Source organism: Dromaius novaehollandiae, chromosome 10, assembly GCF_036370855.1.
Source record: "Dromaius novaehollandiae isolate bDroNov1 chromosome 10, bDroNov1.hap1, whole genome shotgun sequence".
NCBI classification, from domain to species: Eukaryota; Metazoa; Chordata; class Aves; order Casuariiformes; family Dromaiidae; genus Dromaius; species Dromaius novaehollandiae.
The window spans coordinates 21,131,416-21,156,308 of NC_088107.1; the positions used below are offsets into that span (position 1 = coordinate 21,131,416).

Genomic DNA, 24,893 nt, shown 5'->3' on the forward strand with positions numbered 1-24,893 from the left:
TACAAGTTTCATTTTCATTATGTTATCTCAGGGAAGAGCCAGTCCTTTATCCCTTGAATATACAAAATTTCCACTGACTCTCTTCATGTAAAACTGTACTCCTAGACAAATACTTCTTGATGCACCCTCTGTAGATCTGAACAGCAAGCTATACTGCAAGCTTACCATACTTTACAGGTTCCAGAGTAAATAAACACCATCACCCTTACAGAAACGGTAAAAAAATCATTTCTCTGCTTTATCGAGTATTTCAGTAAGGATAACACATTTCAGCCTTTGAAAGATTTAACATTATAGTAACTGGAATAATGACTAGAAAGGAAATTAACACAGGCTTAGCACAAAAATTCTCAGAGCAAGATAAAATCCGTCAAAAGTTTTAATTGAGATGACTTTGATACAGAAGCCATGTAAGTGACAGAGCCCTTCTATTGACTGTTAGAACAGTAATACATGTATGATTGTCTTCAGGCCCCAGTACCTCATCAATACTGGAATTAAAAACAAAAAGACATAGCTGATTTCCAGCTGGAGAGGGAAGAAAAATACAGAGCTGCATTCATGCATTTTATGGGAAAGATTGCATAGCTGGTTTAGAAAGAAAAGGTCTTTTTATGTCCTTAGTAGTAGTGCTGTGCTTCTTGAATTTCTTCATGGGTTACAGACGATCATATTCTTCCATACAACATTATCAGCCCAGAATACGAGAAAAAGGCAAGACCTCCTTTGAGAGTAAGGAAACAGTTTAAAGTTTCTTGGGAAGAAATGAATCATGTATGCAAATCATATACAAAAGGCAAATACTTCAAGTTTTATAAGGACATGACAGTCCATAAAATATTGGTTGAAGGTAAGCACCAAACCCAGCAACTGCCATTTCAGTGACTAAAAGGCAAATCTGGGATGTGGTTGTCTTCAACACTGGGAACTTGATCTTGACTGCAGTTCTTTCACCTAAGATTATTTCCACGCAAGATCCCCAGCTGCACAACACAGTGATAGAGGCATCTCATTATTTAAGGCCCTTGCTTCCTTTCAAAATCTGTTGGAAAAGGTCACCAAAGCTAACCCTTTCTTTCAACCTTCTTTTTTTTGTTGTTTTTTTTTGTTTTTTGGGTTTTTTTTGCTTTTAAGAGCAGTATTAAATATTCATAAATATAAAAACTATGTGGAAATACCTTTAATAATATTCTGATTCTGCCTGTTAAAAAAAAAAACCCACAACCGAAGAACCAACCATCTTTGCCAGAGTGCTTGGCCAGCAGCAGAGATAAAAACATCACTGTTCCAAATGTCTCGCAGATCAAATGATGCTTCTGACTCTTGGTGGACCAAAATTATTTCAGTACTGCTTGCTCAGTTCTAAGAAGCCATAATAGAGGACAACAGCCCCCAAAGTGCCTGAGATTCAGAAAGGCCGGACTGGCAAGTCATTTCTGATAACACTGGCTCACAGAAACGTCTTCAGATTCTTATGTGGAAAGTACTGTAAAGGAAAAAAGAAAGATTAAGAGATATGAACACATTCATCACTATGCAGAATATTTTCCTTACAGTGCATAAAGGAAGGTACTGAGTAATGAATCTGAAATTCTGTTCTATATTGTCCTTTATCCCAGTAAGATTGTTTCAGAAAAGGGTGAAAAAACCTGAAGCATATTTTCACTTATACTGAAGCATTTCAAGATGACATGCATTTCTAAATCTGTTAAAATTTACTGCAGGAAGTATGATCAACCTTCCCGCAGAATGAATTAGTAAGTTCAAGTATCAAAGAATGAATCGATATCAGAATGATAGAGGATGAACAGTGGCTGTTTTTAAAATATATTTCTCATTTTGAAAGTTTTTACTTAACAAAGAAGCAGATCTAATCCTTAAAATTGTGGCTTTATTAGAAAGCTTATGATCTGTCAGAAAGGAAGACATTTTTAACTTATCATAGTAGATTTTTGGTAAAGATATTAATAAATTATTGATAATTTGACAATAAAACTACTCAATTACTTTTGAAATCCAGCCATGCCATTTGACCTGCAAAAATCCTGCAGTAGAGAGTTCCTTGCTCTAGTTTCAGAGTGCATCAGAAAGGCAATTCTTCACATAAAGTTACCTTCACGTGAAATTACCTTCAGAAGACCGTGAACTACTGCAAATGCAAGGATTCCTAATATGAAGGCACAGGCAGGTCCCATTGAAAAGGACACAAAAATTAATCCTCAGGCCTGTACTCAACATGGAGAGTTTGACGGCAGAGTTCAGGGATTTATTGTTTCATTTGGAACTTACTACCATTTTGATAGATCACTGCTTCGTTGTGACTGGGATAGTCTCACGTTTCTTCTGAACACTGATAATACAATATTTACTTGGTAAAACTTCAAGAAAACTGCAGTGATGAAGGCCAGCACTTGCTCCAGCCCCACGTCCAGGTTTCTGGCAGTAGGGCTCCTCTGGTCAGACACAGGCAGAGCATGAACAGAACCAGTGAGTGTACTCCGAAACTAAGACTTCACGTAGACCAACAACTATAGTAATTGTGACAGAATAATCGAATAAGGCTTTTCTCTGCTTTCCTCCATGGAAAATTCCCCTGTTCAAGCGATGCTTCAAATGCCAATTTTTGAAAAATAGTGAAGCTACTTTGAAAGAAGTGCACTAGGATTTAAAAAAAAGCTTTCAGAATATTACCAAAAGCCAATATGCTGGAAATGTGACTTTATTGGAACAGTTTTTATCGAAGATCTTACAGTAACCATTCAGTCAAAGATGTTGGTGTTGCAAGAAGAAAAGGATCCATTTACCAATAGTCTTATCGTTTCCTTGCCTCTTGTAATAATGGTGAGCAGACCCAGGATGGTGAAACCACCTTAAAAACATAGCTAAGGTGACCTTCTGGTCTTTTAGCACTGAAGTATCATATCCACACTTCCACAAAAAAAGTAGTGATTTAGGATCAGTGTTTTCACGACTTCATTTTTCAGAGTGTCTTTAAACTTTTTCAAATTTGAGTTCCAAGTGTTCCTCCAATGCACAATCCCTAGGTGCAAACTATTGGACTGTGAATTAAAAATTATAATTATAAAGACTTCAATTCTGATTGCACATTGAGATGTATATCCATACACATACATGGGCAGCAAGGCTGGTTAACTCAGAATGCTTCCTCGCAAAAAGGAAGATTTCATTAGTCCGTCAACAAGAAAAAATTGTGTCTAAAACAATCTTTTCATGTATAAAAACAAATCCTGATCACTGGTATAAGTGCACAAATTCAGAGTTATTCCAAGACCACTAATATTTCTTTCATATAAAAGAATTTATTCCACATGATAATGAGATATTGACAACATCATACGAAAAAATACAATTTAGCACAGGAGAGAGGGTCTCGAGCAAAGATCTAGCCTGACTAATTCAGATCACAAACTGGTAAACAGCTCCAGTCTTTATACTGAGCTAAACCTAGACACCAGGAATAGATACAAATATTGCACCTTGAATCCTTCCTTAATGCAACATAAGCAAGAAGAATAGTTACTCCTTTTTTAGTTTGTATCACAGCAAGTAGAATGTAGATACACCACTGACACTTGAAATTCTGAATGACCTCAGGTCTCACATTCTCCAAGACAGTTAAAATCCACGGTTGGATAATGCATTTTAGTTACTAGTGATCTGCAGAGCAAATCTTCTCCCAAAAACGTTTTAGGCAAATTCGCACTCTCTGAAAACGTTGGCTCAGGAGGCCAAGATCAGTGCTGGAACAGATCAAGTGAAACTAGCTTATTTATTGGGTATACAGCAGAGCCAAATGTTTCCCAATTGCACTTTTGCTATGGAACAACATTTTGGGTTCCTGAGCAGGTCAAATGAGGCACATAAACTTGTTGTTTCTCTCACTAAATACTAAGAGACCCTAACTGTTTGTCCTTCTTCTGTTTGCGCTATGGTGCAGGTAAACAGTATGACTTATTACTGCTGCCAGTTTTCAGAAGAACTCCTGAGCATCTTAGCAGAATGAAAGAAGATAAGTTAAAGAGTTGAAATGTCTCTCTCTATAGGTAATAATCTCAGTTCAACATCATGACAATTAGCAACGGAACGTATAAATCATATGCAACGATTTCTTTCCTGAATGAAATCAGAAGGTACTCACTACGTATATCCTTGTATGCAAAAAGTGTAATTTTGACGCTTACGCTGGAAGCAAACTTTAAAGGCTGGGAGCATGTGAGGGGCTGAAGAGTTTCTGGGCCACAGCTTCAGGCAACACTGTGTGCGCGGAGGCAGATAACTATTCTGTACCGCCGAAGAGTAGAACGCATCCTATGCTGGGCAGTATTAACACTGGAAGAAGCGGGGCAACAACCCATTTACTCTTTAATAAATCCATACGTGATTAGAGGAGTTTGTTTATTGCAAGATCTTTGAGTGAAAATTGTAAGAAATGTTTCTGCACCACGAAATGATTGAATGGAATCAAAAGGAGGATGAGATATATCCGTAGAAAGCTGTCAACACTTGCAGGATAATCTCATCTCTCCTTGAAGAGACATCCAGCCTTCCAAAAATGACAGATTATTTTCAGAAAGAGTATATATTGCAAGCATAGAAATACTGTTTCATAAGGGACACAGCATGAAAAAGCTGACTTTCCATAGCGCAAATATAAATTATGACAAGTCACAGCACACAAAAGCCAACACCAATGATGACTTCTGCACTAAAAACACTGCTTCACATAAACTCTTACCAACTGAAGATATTTGAAACAGAAATTCTGAAATTCAGCAAAAAATGATTATAGGACTTGGGTAGAAGCAATCGTGACTTGATTACTTTTCTAATATGCAAAGACTATAAATAAAGTCCAAACTATTCTGTAGGGACTTATGTATGGATGTGCATGTGCACACAAACAAGCAATAACTTTAAAAGGCACGTTCACAAAGTTGACATCTACTAGAGAAAGAACTGAAACAGAAATATGACTCATGATTGGGAACAGTTTAAGGAAAACTCTAAAAATAGGGGTTTTTTAAAATAGACTGACTGCTTGTACCCAGGAGTTTGAAAGTGATATCAAAGGAGCCCTTCACACCTTAGGAAAATAGATATAGAATCAATCTAATGCTGTGACGATATTTAAAAGGGCAATTATAAGAGCTGTTTGTGTGTTTGTTAGTCCAGTATCAATTATGGGCATGACATTGGAACAATTAATTTAGGATTCAAATGACAAAGAATTGAAGGAATATGATGTGAATAATGTTCATCAATATAGAGTAGCGGAAAACAATTAGCATGCTATTTTTAATGCAATTTCAAGTTTGATTGGTGAAGATGGTATTCTGATGCACCATATTTTGTCTTATTTGATTTCAATGCAACTACAAAAATTCATACTCAAATGAGATTTTGTTTTCCAAAAAATATGCTCCAGCTTAATCACAAGTATTCAATTTGAATCAGGAATTCACTGAAGGAAGCCCTGCAGTATGTATATGGAGCAGATCAAACTGCATGTTTGCAGTGGTAACCAGGGACTTAATATCTACGAATTCATTCAATCTGGCTGACACAGAAAGATATGATGTATACCGATCTGGCACACTAGCCTGAGTTTTGTGAAACAAAGCATATGGTGATACAAAGAGCTTACCAACACTGAGGTTTTAGAAAAAAGAATTATAACTTTGTTTACAACTCAAGAAATGTCTAGAAACCCCACATTAACCTAACTACTTTAAAATATAAGACCTATATACCAATAATATCTAGGAACAAAGAAAGAAAATCCACAGCATTGCACGTGAACACATTTTAGCCATGATCCAGTTTAAAAAAAAAAAGAAAAGAAAAAAGAAAATCTATCCAGATTCACTTCACTGGAAAACTGGATTTATGAGTAAGTTTTCTACAGAAAGTAGAAAATCTTCAGGGAATTTTTTTGCATTTCTATCAAGTAGCATCTTTTGTCCTTTGGAGATTAAGCTGAAACATGCTGTAGAAAATACTGACAAAAAATGATTCCCTGCCACAGCTTTTTTTCGCTCAGTATCTCTTGCTAATTTTTTGCTAGGTTTAATTTTAGTCCTTAGGAACTAGATAATCTGCATTTTGGGACAGGTCTTCTGGGACACGTTTCCTATGACATATCTTCTGTGACTTCAGTTTCAGGTAGGACTTTAATCAGGATGTCAGTTGCTCTGCGGGTGAAGGCCCATGAAGGTTTTGGAAACAGCGTGCCTCCAGCGATGACGGCTTTTTGTTTAATCAGTTGTTTCTCCACCTCGTTTTGGCAGCTGCCAGGTGTTACTAATGGCATGTTCTTCTCAAATGCCATTTCAAATTGTTATAGTATGCTTCACTGTCAGGCCTTCAAATAAACTTAAACTTCCAGGATGATTTACAGAACAATTTCCCGTGGAAAACGTAACCAGTCTTGTAGAACAGAACACTTAACTGGGGCCAGTTCAGAGTGCTAATACTTCCATTAAACTACAAGCACCTTCCTAATGATAAGAATTTTGAGTGAAATAAACCTAATGAGATCAAATTTTCTGAGCTAGCAACTGTCACTATCATTTACAGCTTACTAAATCTTCTGGGATAACAGCAATGTGTGTATCTTCAGCCCTGGTCAATGATTAGCAGAATTTTCTGTTAGTCTTTAAAAAAAAAAACAAAAAACCAAAAACCTCAACAGCAGCAGTGCAAATCAAGGAGCAGACTTTACTGCATCTTCATTTGTTTGACAGCAGTACAAAGCTTGCAAAGGCTGTCTGTAGAAGATCAAACCTTCACAGGGTCATTAAATGAAATATTGAGAAACAAATGATGAGATAAGGAAAAAAAAATCATTCAACGTGCAGTAGACAAACTTCAGCTCATATGAGGTTAAAGCCTGGATCATGATGCCAAAATTAATGCCATCTGTATGTATTAAGTGTGCATGAGAGTATGATAGCTTAAAAAAGTCCATATTGAGCTTATGTAGCAAGTGCTTCAAAAAAGGAATAGATATTGTTACAGCATTGCTATAGCAATGTGTCCTTCAAAGTCTTTCCATAAACAAGGTAAAGAAGATATGCCTCCTTAGTAAATTTATACTTTATTTTAATGATAATGAGATTTTATAGTTATATAGTTCCTATTATAAAAGTTCTCAGTGTTTGTCGGAAGTCAGGTAAGCACTGTTCCCATGTTACAGCAAAAGGAAGGCAAAATGCTGTATGTCTTAGCAGAGATCACCTGCTGAAGCAATGGCAGAGCCAGGGACAAAACCAAAGTGCCTTGTATCCTAAGCTTCCTACCTACTCTTATGAGTAGAAGTGGCTTTTGGTGGAGCGGAAGGCTAAAGAACACGATGAGAAAACCTTTATGGCCAACAAAAGTCAGCTGAGGTCTGTAAATTAGTCAGCATTTTCAAAAGGATCAGATACTAGGTGCCAATGTGGTGTTATAGAATAAGATATTCAGAAATGTTAATTGCCCACAGTTTCAAGACAAATTCTCGGAAAGCTACAGCTGCCCAGCATGCTGATTGCCCGTTGGCAACCATTCTCAAAAGCATCCGCTGCTTTTGTTCCCTAGTGTCTACCCTTCAGACCTGCCAAACACCTGAAAACTTCGGCATCCTTGAAATTAAAATCTGGAATGCATCCAGTTGGGTACAAAAAGTGGATATACACAAAACCAAAATGAAATTATAGCTGTATCTGGACATTAAGGGGTTGGAATTTCTTCTATGCATTTGCTGAAGATTTCCAAAAGGACAATTTTATTCCTATGAAAACACACTTTCATATCTCTTTACAGTGTTAAGATAGTTCAGGCATAAGTTTATCACTGGCATATAGGGTTGCTGATGCACTGTTAGGATACTTCCTGTGGTTTGCATGTTCTGTATTATATTTCACAGTAAAACTGCACTGCCTATCTTGAATACAGCTGTAGCCAGCCCGTGGTTATCACTTAAGAGACCATTACAGCTAAAGACATAGAAGAGGTAAGAGAACCAGTGGCTGTAAATGGAGCTGGAGATAAATTCAGGGTAAAAGGAAACATTGTTTCATTAAATGAATAATTAACGGGTCTGAGAACACTATGATTTTCTGAAACCAATCAATAAGCAACCGGATTTTATGTTAGGAAAATGGAGGCAATACTTAAGTGAAATTGCTCTCTCTCTTGTACTTTAGCATTACATATACAAGCCACTTTGCATTTGTAGATGCAACTTTAATACAATGATTTCTAATGGTAATTTGTAAAAAATTTTAGGACTTGGTTATAACTTTAGAAGTCAGTTTGAGCAAAGGACCATATGCAATTGTCCTGCCCCACAAACAAGACAGGGTCCTAAGTTTCCTAGCCACCAGCAATTCAGCTGTACCGGGAAATTAGCTAAAGGCTGGAGTACTGGTTGTATCTACTCTCCAACCTAGTCAGGTGTACTCTGTCGGGGGAAGAGCAACAGCAAAGCCTCTGTAGAAGACACTGTGCTGCTCACATCTGACTTGTAAATGATCAAAAGCAATGTAGTGAGAGACCAGCTAGAGGAATTGAAAACTCGTCCATACTGTCACATACTAGCAAGCACTAGCTTTGATTCTGAAAGAACTACCAGAAAGCACTGGTTTAGCTTCAGTGACCAGTCCGTCCTTGGTGTGTCTGTTGTGGCATGAAGATTCAATGGATCCCATTCCTTCTGCCTCCTTTGAAAATGCAATATTTGCATAGTATTTCAAAAATTAGAGTGAGTGGCTCAGACCATGAGAGGATAGCCTATGATGCAGTGCATATAGCAAAAATGTGATTAAGAATACCCTTAACAAATACTTTTACAGAGAAAAGGAACAGTAAAAAGCAATGGGAGAGATGTATCAAGTCTTCCATACAGGCTGGTTTGGATAAAAGTAGTCTCGTGACCTTATGTTCCTTTCCTGCAGCTATTAATTCTGGTTGAAAGAAAAATCAAGTGAGAGAAAGCACATACTCTTTTCTCAGCTCTCAGACTTTTGACATTTTCCCTAATTTTAAAATATAGCTTTAAAGGTTGAAAAACATGATGCTGGGTTGAACAGTCAGAGGCTCTAAACCAGTGTTTTAGCCAGAAGGTGGAAGAAAACTCTTCTTTAGACTATTTATCATGTGGAGCTCTTAAGCCTGAGGACTTCAGAGTCAAAGCCTGTGAGCCAACTAATCAAGACCCAGAAAAGAGTGAGAAGCCATCATTTTCCCTGAAGCCAGAGATGGAAAAAGTCTGCCTTAAATATACACATCATTGCCTTGGACATTAAGGAGATGTTTCGATAACGTGAGTTTACCATGACACAGACAGGCCTCAGAGTATATGGGGTTAAGCCAAGTAACTGGATGGTCAGACTTCTAATATTTGTAGCCTATTTCCTGGAGCAATCAGCACCGTCAGTGACCCCTGCCTCCCTATTTTCTCTTTACCTAATCTATATCAAACTGTTTACCTTTCATTTCATCTCTCTATTTACTCATCTTCTTGCCCTATTGAGTACCAAGCACTTCAGATCTTTCCGCCCGTTAGTTCCTCAGCTTCCCACAACACCACAAGCTCGGAAAAGAAAAATAACAGCAGTTGTTCCAATGGCTACCATGGCAAATATTCCCCTCTGCAGCTTTCCCAGGAAATGATTGGATTACACAGCATCCTCAGCTTGGAGTTCTCAGTCAGCAGTTTGTGAGCCTCTGCAGCACAGCAGTAAAGTCCGTCATGGCACAGGCAACCTCCGCAACTACAGCTTCTGCTGAGTCTTCAGGCCTGTCCTCAGTTCTTCACATTTGATCTGAGCTCTCTACAAGATTTGTAGGCACAGTGCAGCCTTCACTTGATTAGAGAAAACTCTACCTGACCCCAGCAGCTTCTAAATGGAGAATGATAAAAAGAAAGTATTTTTTAACCTAGAAATATATGTAGATGAAAAATTAGAGTGCCTACTCAGCAAAGCCTCTCCATAATGACAATATGTATCTTGTTCCAAAAGGGTTTCAGCTAACATGCTTGACTAGTCAAGGAACTCCTGACATGCTTCCAATGTACAAAAGACATTCACCTTTACTTTATAGCATCTACTCTTGAGTTGATTCTTTGTCAACGAGACTCTTCAGCTGATGTTTCCCAGGGTTCACAGGGACCAGATCCCCACACTTTATTAGTAGGATCATTTTGTTACAATACGTCTTTCCTCAGAGATTCCATTTATTGAATAAATAACATCAAACTGCTCTGTGTTCTGCAGGACCCTTAAAAGCCGTAAATCACTATTAGCATTAAGATTATGATTTCAAATTTTGATCTATCTTAATTCTACCTTAATTTAAGCCTTATTTCCTATGGAAACAAAATTTATTCAGTCACTCTGAGTTTTTTAATCCTCCTTCCCAGTAACTTCTGAATTGTTTGGCAGAATACAACAACATTTGACTGAAAGATAATCAAGTTTCTACATGTTTCATGCAAACAGGCAGCTGTTTAAAAAGGAGAGTGTTAAAGTGTTCCCTCTGACAGAAAGGCTGCAAAGTATTTCCACACCTCATCAGACACCAGAAAATCTACACAAGTGAGACAGGACCAGTGCCCTAACTGCAGCAAAAACTCGAATCAAAATTCCTTCTTAGGTTTCAGCCAGCTAATCAAGAGATACAAGTTTATAGTAACTAGCATCTACTATTTGCAACATGTCCCCTGAAACACCTTGTTATCAAACTGTATATCTGCTTGCCGTCCTGATAATTATTGGATTATTCATCTTCCCAGACGTTAGAACTTGTCTGTTATTATCAATTATCACTAGACAAACAGCAAGGCTACCAACTTTACAGCCACGTACATGAACAAAGATTGGGGGAAAAACCCCACAGCTTTTTCAAGTTAGCAAAAGGCATTTACTATTAGATATAGATGACCTAGACTACAGAATTCAGCATGTCTGGGAAGAAATCAGACCCAGGTTTTAGCTTCAGCCTGTTCTGCCAGTGGATTCTGGATTCAAATGTGAACTCCCAGCCTGGGACTATCTTACTTTGTTGGCTGGTTTAGCATAATTTCTTAAAGGGGGTCTATCCTTCTATTACTGAAGTAACAGTCTAAACTACAAGTTTTTGTACAATATTTTATTAATATATAAAAATGAAAATCTTTGTCATTTTCAAAAGGTCCTTTTAAATATGAAACATGCAAGAAAAATCCTACTGAAGATAACTGGGTTTTGTCTAGACAGCATTAGGAAGAAACTAAGCAATAAAAATCAAAAGAAATCAGTTACCAAAAAAAACCCCACTCCAGATTAACTGCCAGTCTGAGATAGACTGCAGTAATTAATTATTTTAATTGATTTTCTGCTGCCAGCATGAACTGGACTGCTGAAATGGCCTCTAGCTTTCACCTTCTCAGGGCAAATGATCAATGTGCTTACATATATATTTGTAATATATATGCAATATTTTGTGCAAACTCAGATAATCCACGTAACCTTGCCAATAAAGTTATACTCGCTACGTTAGATATTTTCCATTAAGAGAAGAAAAAAGGAACTTAAACTAGCCATGACACTTAACATCTGAAATCTTGAAAAAAAAAAAAAAAAGTCCCGATGCATAGGACAAGTCCCTTGTCAGACAGCACAGATGCTCGCTAAAGGCTTGAAAACAATATAATTTAGAGCTTCTAGTAGATGGAAATATTTTCCTAAAGAAATCATACACGCTGCGGAGTTGATTAAAAGTCATTGAGCTCTTAGTCTTCAAATTAGGAGATAACTGGAATACACTCCAGAAAAGTAAACTGAGTTGGGGTAAGAAATCATCCTCTGTTCTCTGGGATAAATACTTCACATACTTAGGTCAGGTGTTTCTTACATTACACTACATAGTGGATAACCTAAAGCGGTACCCAAAAATATGCAAAAAGAGAATCTTTTTAGGATAATTTAATACCTGAGAAAGTCTGGTGCTTTGGAAATCATGTTTTCAAAATCTGCAAATCCTAGTTTCCCATCACCATCCATATCAGCTTCTTCTATCACTTTCTCACAAACTAGTGTGATTTCTTCTGCTGTTAGCTCTTCTCGGGTCAGCTTATTGAGGGTTTTTTCCAGGTCTGATTTACAAATGAAGTTATCTGTGTTAAAATCTAAACAGTAAAACAATCAATGAAAAGATCACCAATAACTCTGATGCATTTACTTCTAACAAAAAGGTGTACAAAAGAGTGGTTAACAAGCCCCATTAACTTTTGGCCATATTCCCTGAAATCTTAGGGAAAATAGTAACATTGTCCACACTTTATACAGTATTTCCTTTTCCACAGCAGGATGCAAGCAAACTTACAGCTAACTTCAGAGAATTTCTAATTTTAACCAAAGATAGAGCATTTTCTCTCAAGTTCAAAATGCTTGGTCAACATACGCATTCTCTAGAATCACTTAGCATTGAACTATTCTAGCAAATTATAATATTTATTATTAATATTTTAATATTTGTTTAAATTCCACAAGATAGGAACAGCTCAATAAAAAACCTAAGAAATATGGAAATCACGAGATAACATACTTTTTTAGATAAAGTATTAGCAAACTCCTTCCTTTGTAATAAGAAATCAAAAAGAAACTGAAAGCACTTAGTGCTTTGCCAGATTGAGTTTTTCTTTCCCATGAAGCTAAAACTCCCAGATTGTTTAGGTTGCAAGGGGAAGAAAAAAAAACAAAGAATAAAACAGGATATCTGCTCAGAATACATGAACTGCATCTCTAACTGTACTGTGGACTTGCTATGAATACATATCGTTCAGTTTGTCCTTTTGTCTGTATTTGCAGAAGCAACCTCAAAAACTATGTTTAACATGAAAGCGCTTTGATCACATTCTTCATAGCATAAATCAGGCTTAAAATTAAACCGGTATCTTGTGGACTGGACAAGAAGGAAGAGTTCAGTTCTTAAAGTAAGAAGGGCTCTTATTTGATTTTCTTTAAAAACACAGCTGACCATGTAACAAAACTTCCTCTTATACTGAAGTTAACATAAATCAATAGAGCCATTTTGCTTCTGCATCCCAATACTTTACCATAGATCTTGAAGGCATAGATTGCTTTAAGCTCTCTGGGAGCCATTTCACTGAGCACAGAGAACATGTCCACAAAATCATTGAAGCTGAGGCTCCCTTCTCCATCTTCTGAGAAAGATTCAACAATCCTTTCCTTAAAGGGATTCTCCTGTGAAAAACAGAATTTAAGAAAAATTTAATTTTTTAAGTATTTGGAAAAAAAATCAGTAAAACTGCCAACTCCCTGATCATAATTAGGAGTATTTAATTCCCTGGATGGCTCTTTGAAGACAGCCTTTTGAAGGCAGCTTCCCGCTTCCCCCTAATGCATCAGAAATATTAAATTTGCATGCTCTGCCATGAAGTGAGTAGAACATGCTGCAGTACAGTGCCACTACTAGACCAGTTTTTCTCAGCTCCGTTATTATTATTCCCTCTAAACTGGTGGTTGCCTCATTTCTGCTGTGTGGAACATCTGTTCCATTAATGTTAGGTTAAAGTTACCAAGAATGTGAAGATCATTTGTACATAAATGGTCCCTGACAGGTTGTCAGACTGACACAGGAGGATTAGATGTTCTTCTGTACTGTCTGATGAAATACATCCTGTCCTACACACACCCCGCTGTTGTGTGCCAAACAATTCCTCTGAAGGTATCAACCGTAACACCATTTTGTAGCATCTCCCTACCACAAGGAGAGCTGTAAGATTGACTCCAGCTTCAGAGGTTCCTTCTCTAGTCACTTGTGAAACATTGGGCTCTGTTTGCCAATAGATAGTTTTGACCCATGTAAACAAGAGAAGCATCATTTCATTAAATGACAATTAAACCTTGGTATCCAAATTACTAGTAAGGTTGCTATGCTGACTGCCTTCTCTGGCTTCCACTGCATGGCAAACATGGAAAACGCCACACTCACGGCAAAAGTCTCTTAATTTGCTGATTCATCACAGCATAATCCTTTGCTTAAGCAAAAATTATTATACATGATGCTTATGTCTGGTTTTAAACATATGAGGAGAAGCTGAACAAGGTGATTTGATCTCAAACCCACTATCGATTAATCTGTTATTACTCCAACTGCAGTTCTTTCTACTGTTCCTTGTTAGAACATTCGTAGAAGCAGAAAAATTTCTCTTGCCACACAAAGACATGATACCAAGAAAGCAGACAGCTAAAAAGTCATAAAAAACAACCTAATAAAGATCATAAGAGCATAAGGCATGCACACTAAACCATGGCCATTTGTGAAGGACACAATCCCATTCCAAGGCCACTCTGAGTGAGACAATATTCCAAAACCATGAATGCACAGCTGACAAGCATGAGAAAATCTTTGGAGTCCAAGACAAACATTCCTGTAGTAATAATTTCTTTCCCATAGATATATGTAATAACGATGAACTTGAGGCTGCGCCTATCAACCTAACAAAATCAATCCTATTCTACTGAGCATAAATAAAACACACAAACATCATTCAGACAGCGAGTAGTACCTCACCAAACCTAGTCTACAAACCTCATCTGAAGCCAAGAACACAGACTAAGATGTTGAACTCCCATAACTGAAATCAGCTTTGGTAGCTGCACGTCATCCTGGTTATTTTTAATACGCAAACAGTGACTGATTTGGCTTTAAACAAAGTAATGCTGTGAAAACTTGGATTTCAATCATATATCCATTTCAGTTCAATTCTTTACTGAAAATTTAATAAACTAAGTAACAGGTATTTTTAATGCCACCCATAAAATTTAAAACAAAATTTCCTAAAACAGCTGTATTTGAGAGGTAAATGGCTAGAAAATGTTATTTTTCTGTTTATTTGAATTTTCTTGATAACTGATACATAGCACACATATGTATCTGTAGAACACAGTATCTCCTGTATACTCCTGGAGGCTAACAAGTACAAGCAGCATGTACAAAGCAGAGTAACATGAACAGACTTTATATATTTATATTTATATAGTATCCTTCATCTTAAAGGAACATAAAGTATCTTATAAGATTTAGGCCACTTACCACTAATATGCAGCTGCTTCTGAAGTGAAATTCAACAACTGTTTAAGGGCGTGCAGCAGCTTACAAGAGCTGAAGATAAAGATGTCCAACTGAAATCACAGGGGGAACTTGGAAGCATAATGGAATTTGTCGCCCACATGGAAATAACATTTAAGATGTATTTTGCTCTAACCTCAAATAATAAAAACTTTGATATAGTTCTAAACTACTGAAAACTTCAAAGTTATAAGTGAAATGGAAAATGAATATGAGCAAACTTGAACTGAGACATTTTAATGGTATTTTAAATAAAAATCTCATGGCTAAGATTTCTGGCTCATGTTAAATAGCAGAACTCAACTGACCTCCTGTGTTTGAGGATATAGCCCGGTAGAACTTAAATTCGGGACAGATCCAGATTTTGTGATCTAAGTTTCTCTAAAGACCTTGAGCTAAATTCCAGCAAAAAAGAAAGGTTAATTCCCTAGTAATTTGATGATCTTTGCAAGATGTTGCGCATATGCCCGTTGGCCATATGCTAAGTGGTCAGACAGGAGACTTTAAGTCTTAGTAGCGCCCACACAAGTATGCCCCTACTGCCTCCTCTACAGGGCGGTTACATATTACAGCCCCTTTTAACTTTTAGGGATCCCTATTAAAGGACAAGCGTAACACACAACAGCACAATTACTCTAAGAGGAACGCGGAGTGTGACTGTCCACACGGTCACCGTTTCCGCGAGCATGCAGTTCCCGGAAAGCAGATCTCCCTTCAGCTCCAGGTAACTGGTCACATGTAGGTTCACGTTATAGATGGCTCCCTGCAGTGTCGAGTTCCAGGATGCAACTACGCTGGAGGGGTCAGACACTTGGGTGCGAAGCCTGGAAAACTGAATTATCAAGGCTGTCCCACACCTACGTACATTTGGCAAGTCATGCTGCCCGACCAGTGTAAAAACAGACCCCCATAGCCTTGCAAACTGGAGCTTTGAGACACTTTTTCTCAGAGCTATATAGGCCCTCCATACTCCCAAAGAGTGCACCTGATTCTACAAGAAGGTTTCTATTTAATGATATCATCGCACTCAGGATACATCAACTATCTAATGAGATGCCTTTGGGCCTTGCGGTTTGCACTGCAGGACTACTTCCAAGGTAGGAATTAGCTCAAGTCTGCCAAAAGGCAAATATCCGGATAATGACAAACCTTGCAAGTGTGCGCGTCAGCGTTTTGAGAATTAGCGAGATTTGAGAAACAGATGTTGGAAGCGTAATTTCCTGAGACATACAAGATTCAAAAAGTAACCTTAACCAGAGGTTATAGTACAAATGTGTCCCAGGAAAAGTCTGTCTTAATGCGGATTTACTTTAATGCCTATCTCTCTCCAACTCTTCTGGCTGAGATACCAGCTAGCATTAAGGCCGTTTTAATGGATGGGTGAAGTAGAGAGCACACAGTCAGTGGCTCAAATGACGACCCATTAGGGTAGTCAATACCGAATCCAAATTCCACTGCAGGATTTGGTGATTACAGTAATTCCACAATAGTGAACATGCCTAAACGTATCAATGGGTAGGGCATTAATGACCTCCTAGGCTTTGAGGTTAATACGTGAGCTTGACTCACCGTGTAGGTGGAGACAAAAACAGGTCAAAGAAAAACAAAATTAAATGTAGTAAAGAAAAACGGGTTTCCTGAAATGAAAAGATGGCAGTCCTCAAAGCAGCAGCAGGCTCACAGCAGTCAAGAGTCACAACATGAACCACAACACTCCAGCTTTAACCAGATGGCTGAAAGAAAGTCATTGTAAAGGGATATGCAATGATCCCTCGCATCATGTGCATGATACATGGAGCAGGGATAGCAGAAGTGCATCTATGGGTAATGCTAAGGCTAAAAGCATCTGACTTGCGTGCTTGGGCATATGCTTGTGGTATGAGTACAGAGACTCACTCAGTGGAAAATAATTGATTCCATTGCTTCAATTTGTGAGTTTATCACCAAGTCAAAGCAGGATTTAGCTGGGCTGAAACGTATGAAAAAGGCCCACTTTTTCCTCAAGGCACATAAAGAACGTGTGTGCCTGTTAAACTTGTAATAAAACTTTATCGTAGTTTAGGGAATGCTAAAATGTCAGAAACACTTTTCCTTTCTGATTTCTAAAATGCTAAATTGCTTTCCTCTGAATAAACGTCATCAGAACTAAGTCTTATGGTAACAGTTGTACACTGACATGTTAGAGGTAGCACTATGTAACAAACAGGGACTGCAGAGATGTAAATACCCCTATCGGCAGGGAATATCAAACTGAAGACTTTCTGCACTACAAGTGCAAGTCATGAGCTCACTCACTGAATAAGCATATTGCACTTGCATAAGACAAGTCATCTATTTGACATGCCAGAGGCCTTGAAAATACAGTTAGGTCAACAATGAATTAAATGGACCTAAGCATACTTAAGTAACTCTTTGCCAAATGGATCTCTAAAACCTAAGTGAAAAATAAAATCTTTCCTCATATTGATTTCTTCCCTTTAACCTTCTCATATTATGTGTCTTCAGGCAGTATAACTGTGGTTTCCACAATGGAAAGTATTATCTTACCTTCACAGATACTTTTCACATCCTTTCTGTAATTTCATTACCTCTACTCTAAAGAGCACAGATTAGGGTTCCATCATATTTAAAGGCAAAGTCATGGGGGAAGGGATTAAAGAGGAAAATGATCCTGTTCCTCCCTAGACTGTTTCCCTTTAAGCATTAATTGTTTAAAAAAGAATCCTTTTAAAACTGGACACCTACATTTGTCTTCTAAAAAGCCTTTTTCTGTTCTCTCACAATAAAAATGAGAGGGAAGACAAAAATTAAAGAATTGTTACAGCTGAAAATCCTGCTGTTTTGCAGGCTGCTGCAGTGGCTTGAGATAACCAGTCCTTCTTAAATGTGCCATGAATCTTTTTAACCATCACTTTTTCCACTCAGATAATTGCCTTTCTATGCATTTTTGAATGTGCTATGGCATATATTCTGACATGCAGATCTAGAACACAATACAATAAAATCACACCCATTAGTTCACTTAAAATATGTAAATACAAGCACTTTTCTTGACATTGCAGTTAAATCTTGCCATATCATGTTATTTTCCCCCTATTCTCTAGCTTCCATCACTGATTCTAGTAAAGTACTGTTCTCCTTTTGCCCTGTCCATTTTGTAGTCATCTTGAAGCATGCTCAATTAATTTAGAGCACTGTATCCTATTACTATGAGCTGACTGCACTTTGGAAATAAGAGATTACAAGTAAAGCAGTAACAAGAACTCTCATTCCACAGAAATTTGGTGATTGTTTTTCCCTTTTGTATTTGCAGGTAAGCCCCCACTGACATTAATGGAGGTATTCAAATGCACAAAGCGGTCTGCTTTGAAGACCACTGAAAGTCAGGATCCCCCCCCTTTTTTTCTTTTTTTTTTTTAACTCAAGACATGGTCAGAACTGCTCAGAAACAAATCTTCCTCACATTTAAGGAGTTGTTTCCAAGAAGTAGAAATAGACCCTTATTAGACAAACATTCAAATAGAAATGACTGGAATGTTCATTACCAGACCTCCATACGGATCTCCATATAAGCACCTGGCACTTTGGAAGAGAAGAAAAGCAACAACGAATGACCTGCATTGGCCTTGGAGTAGATAAAAGCACGTTTCAAAAGTATTTTTATCAGTAAAATAAATTTTATTGGTATTTAGTTGATTCTAACCATCTCATCAAAACTTCTCTGCAGTGGCTATGTGGTGCTAAATAAGGGAGCCCTCCATAAACCAAGGCTGAGATATAGCTATATTGATATTTCTGCATCTTCAAAGACGACCATGTCTATCTATGTATGCTTATTAAAGCTCTTTTAACATTTCTAATGAGAAATGTAACAACACTGAATTTCAATTTTGGTAACTACTGTAGACAGATGATCCAGGCTTAATGCAGGTGGATGGACTGGATGACCATTTGAGGTCCCTTTCAGCTGTAAGAGCCTATGAAATGTACTTTAAACAATTGCATCTGATCAGAAAGTGGAAATGCAAGTCAGTACAGCAGTGAGCTTGGCTCTTTACCGAGGGCCGCACTATGGGCACAATAGCCGAATAAAGCATTGGTTGCATATGGAATTGCTAAACATACAGAACATAATACCGTATCATGGGAATACAAGGCATCTTAAGAAAAACTGATTCACTAACTGCAGTGGCAACCTGCAGGTAATACTGGTAAAGACCGTCAGGCAGGTACAGATTTGGAGTTCAGTGGGGAAATAACAGCCCTCACTTGCTACACTTTGAGGGTATATGGTTGACTGAGAGAGACAATTAATGCAGGAGTTTCAGGGAAGTCAGAAGAGTAGACTGAAAGGGGTCAAGCATCCCATCCTAACTAGGAACAGCTAGAAGGATTTAGAGACAAGGAAGTTGGGATGAGTTGCAGGAGTAGATTAGCTGCAGGAAGATGATCAACTTGCCCTCTCAACTGTCATGGTCCATTACATGGAAACCTTTGAAAGTGAGGACAGACCAAGATTTGGCACCAGTACACCAAAATATTAAAATGACTTCTAAAATTCCATCTACATAAAATTGTAGTATGGGTTTTTATTTTGAACTGACTTATATACATTCATGTTTAAATTCACCAAAACAGGGTGCTATCATTGGTTCTGAAATCTGTGGTCAATTCGCTGTTCCCTGTGCGTCCTTTCTGTCTCCCGACCGACTCCTGCGCCTGCTGGTCCTTGTTTCACTAGCGTGGGGATTTATGAACTACCTTACTTCCCACTGCAGCTAATGACGAGGCCTGTGAGGATCAATGAAGTTACTGCATGAGCCAAAAAAGAAAGCAACAGACTGTAAAGTGAATGAAACAAAAATGTTTCCCCTTTAGAAAGTCCTTTTATGCCCTACTCCCAACACAAAGACTGCTACACTACAACAACCGGAGACAGGGCATACACCTGCCTAAAGAACCTGACAATTAGGGATGTATGCATCGTGAAGAAGATGGCCACCCGCCCGCTTCTAAAGATCATACGTGATCACTGTCATCAGGTTACATTCCCACGTCCAGCTACGTGGAGCTGGGAGTGATAATAAGTGAGATCACTTTTTTTTTTTTAAAGCAAAAAACCCACCCACCCACAAAATCCCCCTACCACTGAGATACTAGAGCTTTGCCTGGGTAACCAAGACACTCAAAATTAGAGAGCAGAGACTGCAATGAAACAGATGGGGTAAGCTAGCTCTGTTAACTCCAGTGTGATAGTGGACTTAAATACCAGCCCCTTCTTTATTTATTTCTGGTCTGAACTTTCAATTTTCAAGAGTAATGAATTACTGAATGATTCATTACCAACTAAAATTAGTGGCCATCAGAAAACTTTCTCTGAAACACAGAAATTGCATTTAAATTTACCCTGGCTGAAGGCATTAATGTGTAGGGTAAAGATCTTTCTTTATAGTAGCAGAATCTAATTTAGAAAAGTGCATTATTGAATCTATCCATTTGTCAGAATTTGCAGTGGTATTGAGCTCAACATTGCCAGTAACTAGAAATGTAATGTGTATATGAAAAAAGCCAGGTGCACTGAAGTTATCACTAATTTTATTAGAATTCAATAGACATTTAGTTTGCTTGTTTCTATTTTGAGACTCAAATATTAGCTTTGTCTTCACCTTGATGAAAATTTACTGAAGAAATAAAATAATGATTTATCTGGTGGGGTCTCAGCAAGTTGCAAAGGCTAAGGACATTTTTTCCTCAGTGTATGAGTTAAGGTTAGTACTGTGATTTCTTAAAATATAAACTCTTGGGGAAAGGACTATGTTTTTATTCTAGCTGTACAGGAAACAGCAAAATGCTCCATGGCTGAGATTGGTTCAGGTTTATGACTGAGATCCTAGGTGATGTTTTCAAATCTTTTGGTGTCAATTTTTTGAAAGGACTTGGGGAGGAGGGGAGGATTTAGTCTCCAGCTTTAACTGATATTTTACTGGAAACAAGCTCAGTAGCTGTTGAAGACACTCTCTATGAACTGTTAGAACATCAATTCTTGAAGCGTGTGGTTTGAGAGCAATATTTCAAAGGTTTTTCACAACCTCATGAAAGTCGAGAGGAAATTATTGCAAATTTTGACACTGAATTTTGTCATGCTATTTTCATAAAATCAAGTTCTATTTTCCTGAAGACATCCTCAAAAGTGGGGGCAGAAAGCCTCAAAACCGTTGTGTGGTACACGAACAATGGTTCTCATCCACTTTAAAGATGCTACAGAACTCTATTAAGATGCCTATTACTTACTACGCAAGTTCTCAAAGGTAGTGAGATATGCTCTTGTATCTCAAAATCTAATCATTGTTCAATACAAAACTTCTGTTATACCCTCAGTTTAGGGATGACAAGTATCATGCTGTCTGGTAACCATAATAGTTCTCTAAGGATCTCATAGAATGAGCTAGTCCTTAAGTATCTGATCCAGCCCGAGTGAGGCCAAAAAGAATGCGTGCAATTATGTTCTCCCTCTCTTTTCTCTGAATTGAAGTCTGAAATCAGCCTGACTTTAATTCCTCGCAAAGCAACCATCAGCTGCCTGGCAGGTGAACTCCTTAGAGGCAAGATAACCAAGCCATAAAACTTCATATCTCATTACCAATATCCTGGAGATTCTGATTTGATAATAACTTAAAACTTAAGGAGTACTGATTCTCCACACCAGAAGTGCCAGTACAAGCACTTAAGACGCTATAGCAACGAATGAGGTGCAGGCATAACACATTTGAGAGATATAAAACTACCTACAGCAACGGACGGAGAACAGTAAATCAAACGCCCTGAACAATGATGTATTTTATCACAAAGATTAAAATTCAGTATCTCGGCATATGCAAAAATAGCAATGGTTGAACACAATCAGGATCCTTTAAGACACTCCCACATTGTACTTAGACTCTATATGTGAAGTACATTCTATTTTATCCTCCCAGCTAAAAGAACTTATTAGTTTCATTTACTATATATTCATGCAGATAAGACCAATAGTAACTTTTGTTATACTGTATCCCACACAACACTAATTTGCATTTTTATATACAGGTGCTCATCTAACGTCACAGCACTTCATTAAGTCAAGTAAATATCCCTGTTTCAAGATGAAGGCAATTCTTTGTTCTGTACTAGCTGCTAAGCATCAAATGACTGACTCACAGGAACTGCTATGAGCAGGTCTTCTAATTAAATCATTTCAGAAATATCTCACTAGGGTATCAAAAACAAATTCAACCAGTCTAGGGATTGCTTCAAAAAAAAAAAAAATATATATATATACACAACATGGGAACTGCCATAATTATCAGTCCACCCAGCTCACTAACCTAACTAACTGCGACCAGTGGCAGATAGGTAGAGAAGAAAAAGAAAGAAGAAAAAAAGCTATACACAGTGATCCTTCCCTTAGTATATGCTCTGAGATTAGCATAATGAATAGTTTATGGACTTCCCAAGTTAGAGGTTACATCCGGATCATAAAACTTAATAGCAATCTGTGAAATTCTACTCTGTAAGAGTACTTAAACCATTTTGAAGACATTAATGCTGTCTCCTCCAGCAAATCTTGTGGCAGTAAGTTCCACAGTACATTCATGTATTATGTCAACGGTCTGTCTGATAATTTCATTCAGTACCTCCTGCCCTTATGAGAAGCAGTGCGTAATTGTTCTCTACTCACCCGTTTGTATCAGTCGTCCTATCTCATGATCTGGCAGGTAGCAAAAAGAAGGTCTAGAGCAAGCTTTCCAATTCCCAACTTTTAGCTCCATTGAGTAACTTAACATCATACTTGAGCACTCAGCCTAGGGAGCTGATTGGGCTTGCTTGAGCTAAGAACTTTTCTCAGGCTACTGACTTAGATGTCTAATTATGTCTTAAACAATCTAATTTTAGATTACTAAGTTTGAGTATCTTGGTTGCAATCTCCAAATTGGACTCAATCCAAAATACATGGTGTCTTTGAAAAGTATTGATAATTTTTCCTCGTCTAATTTCTTCATTTGTATAATAAGAAAAATGTATGTAGTCATTTGTGTTATGTAAAATTTCTAGGAAATATTCATATAATGGTTGAATGGCTAACATAATACAACATTTTATGCAAATCACAATTAAATGAAAAGAACATTTCAGGGGATCTTTATACCACCTGTTTTAAAATGCTACAAATACCCCTCTGGATGCACTTTTTTCCCCCCTCAATTAATTACGCTGGCACATAATCTACATAGGCTCTTTCAAAGACATTTCAATGCTTTTCATATAATATTGCTGAAAAATAATTGTTTCTGGAATGCTTCTCATATTAAAAATGAATATATAGGTAATATACTTTGATTTACACTTCTTCCATATTCTGCTCCTACTTCACACAGTGTAACGTAATGGGATAAGACAATAATTTTTTTTTGAACTATGGTATGTACATGATTTATTACATGCCATTCCTTTTATTATTAGAGGTGAGCTAGGAAGGTCAACTTTGTAAGCTGCAGAGGAGGGGAATTCCACCGATATCCCAGTCATCAAGGACACAGACTTTAAACGTACATACAGCTAATAGAAAAACACCCTGGAGCTCGATTCTAGTTAGGGTTGGGTTATGCAGCTCTAGGACATAAGAGGCTGAACAGCTTTCAATCAACTGATGAAAGAACCAGTTTTGTAAATTCTAGGCACAACGTATATCACAGGTTTCAATTCTGTGACTATTTAAACAGTAGTGAGGTATACACTAACTATATTCTTACACTATGCAATATTATTGAGGAAGATGACTAGCAAAACAGCTCTACCAAAATGCTTAGCTATTAAAAGCTTTAATAATTTAATATAGAAGTGCTATGTTGATGACAATGGTATTTACAATAGAATTAATGATGTCTTAAGTTTTCCTTGCATTTTTTTGTTTATAAAATTTTAAAATTTATTCTCTTATGTATATTTTTGGAATTAAACCTGAAAGCTACTACATAACTACTACAGGGCCAGCTTATCTTTAGAAATAATGATATACTAGGATTTTGCTAGAGAATCCCGTGCTTAGTGTAGAAAAACCCTAAATGAATTTCTCGCTTTCTTCAGAAACCCAAATTTCTAAGCTGTATTGTAGGCATCTGGTAAACCACAGGGATGACTGAATGCTGAAAATTTCTTCAAAGATCCTCTGTTTAATTAAATCCTTGTGGTGTGAAAATCTCTTATGCTTCCATTTATGTAAAATGATGGTCAAATACTTCTGAAGAAAGTGAAAGGTGCTTCTTGTTCAATACATGACATTGCCCCAGTGTTTGGAAAAAATACAAATATAGGCAGTACTTTAGAAATTTTTTTTAGGTCAATGTAAAGTAAAAGAAATTTGAAATAGATTTCAAGTAAGAGTTCACAGAACTCCTCGTTCTTTTAGTACCAGCTGTTCAAACACAGATTCTACTGTCTTCAAAAGGATTTATATATACAGAGTGGAAAGCATGTTAAATTCAATTCAATTTTCTGCACATTTTCTTTAGCTTCTGATCCCATCTCTCTCTGCAAGGGAGATATCCACCTAAATATTTTCCTGTTTCTGTGGCTGGTTTTGCCCTTGAACAGTAATGGAAAAGGGGAGACCTTAGCATGCCATTTTGCTCCATGGTACCAAACTCACTTGGCAAAACCTCTGAGAGGCAAGCTACAGAGTTTAGCAAGATACAGATTACAAGCAGTCAGAAGCAATA

The 24,893-nt window shown here is 37.4% G+C and overlaps 1 protein-coding gene across 4 annotated transcripts in view; it reads right to left on the minus strand.

The window, feature by feature from the left end:
- Nucleotides 1-205: 205 nt before the first annotated feature.
- The window catches only part of CIB2 (calcium and integrin binding family member 2), a 55,045-nt gene continuing 30,357 nt past the window's right edge, over nucleotides 206-24,893 (minus strand). For 3 of the 4 annotated variants that reach the window (XM_026110185.2, XM_026110187.2, XM_064517534.1), the window contains 3 exons: nucleotides 13,103-13,250; nucleotides 11,977-12,172; nucleotides 206-1,486 (listed from right to left, as the gene is read on the minus strand). In XM_026110185.2, coding sequence (XP_025965970.1) covers nucleotides 1,465-1,486; nucleotides 11,977-12,172; nucleotides 13,103-13,250 — 366 coding nt within the window. In that variant the 3' untranslated portion in view covers nucleotides 206-1,464. The remainder of the gene's footprint in view (nucleotides 1,487-11,976; nucleotides 12,173-13,102; nucleotides 13,251-24,893) is intronic. The other variant, XM_026110186.2, reaches the window with a different exon arrangement.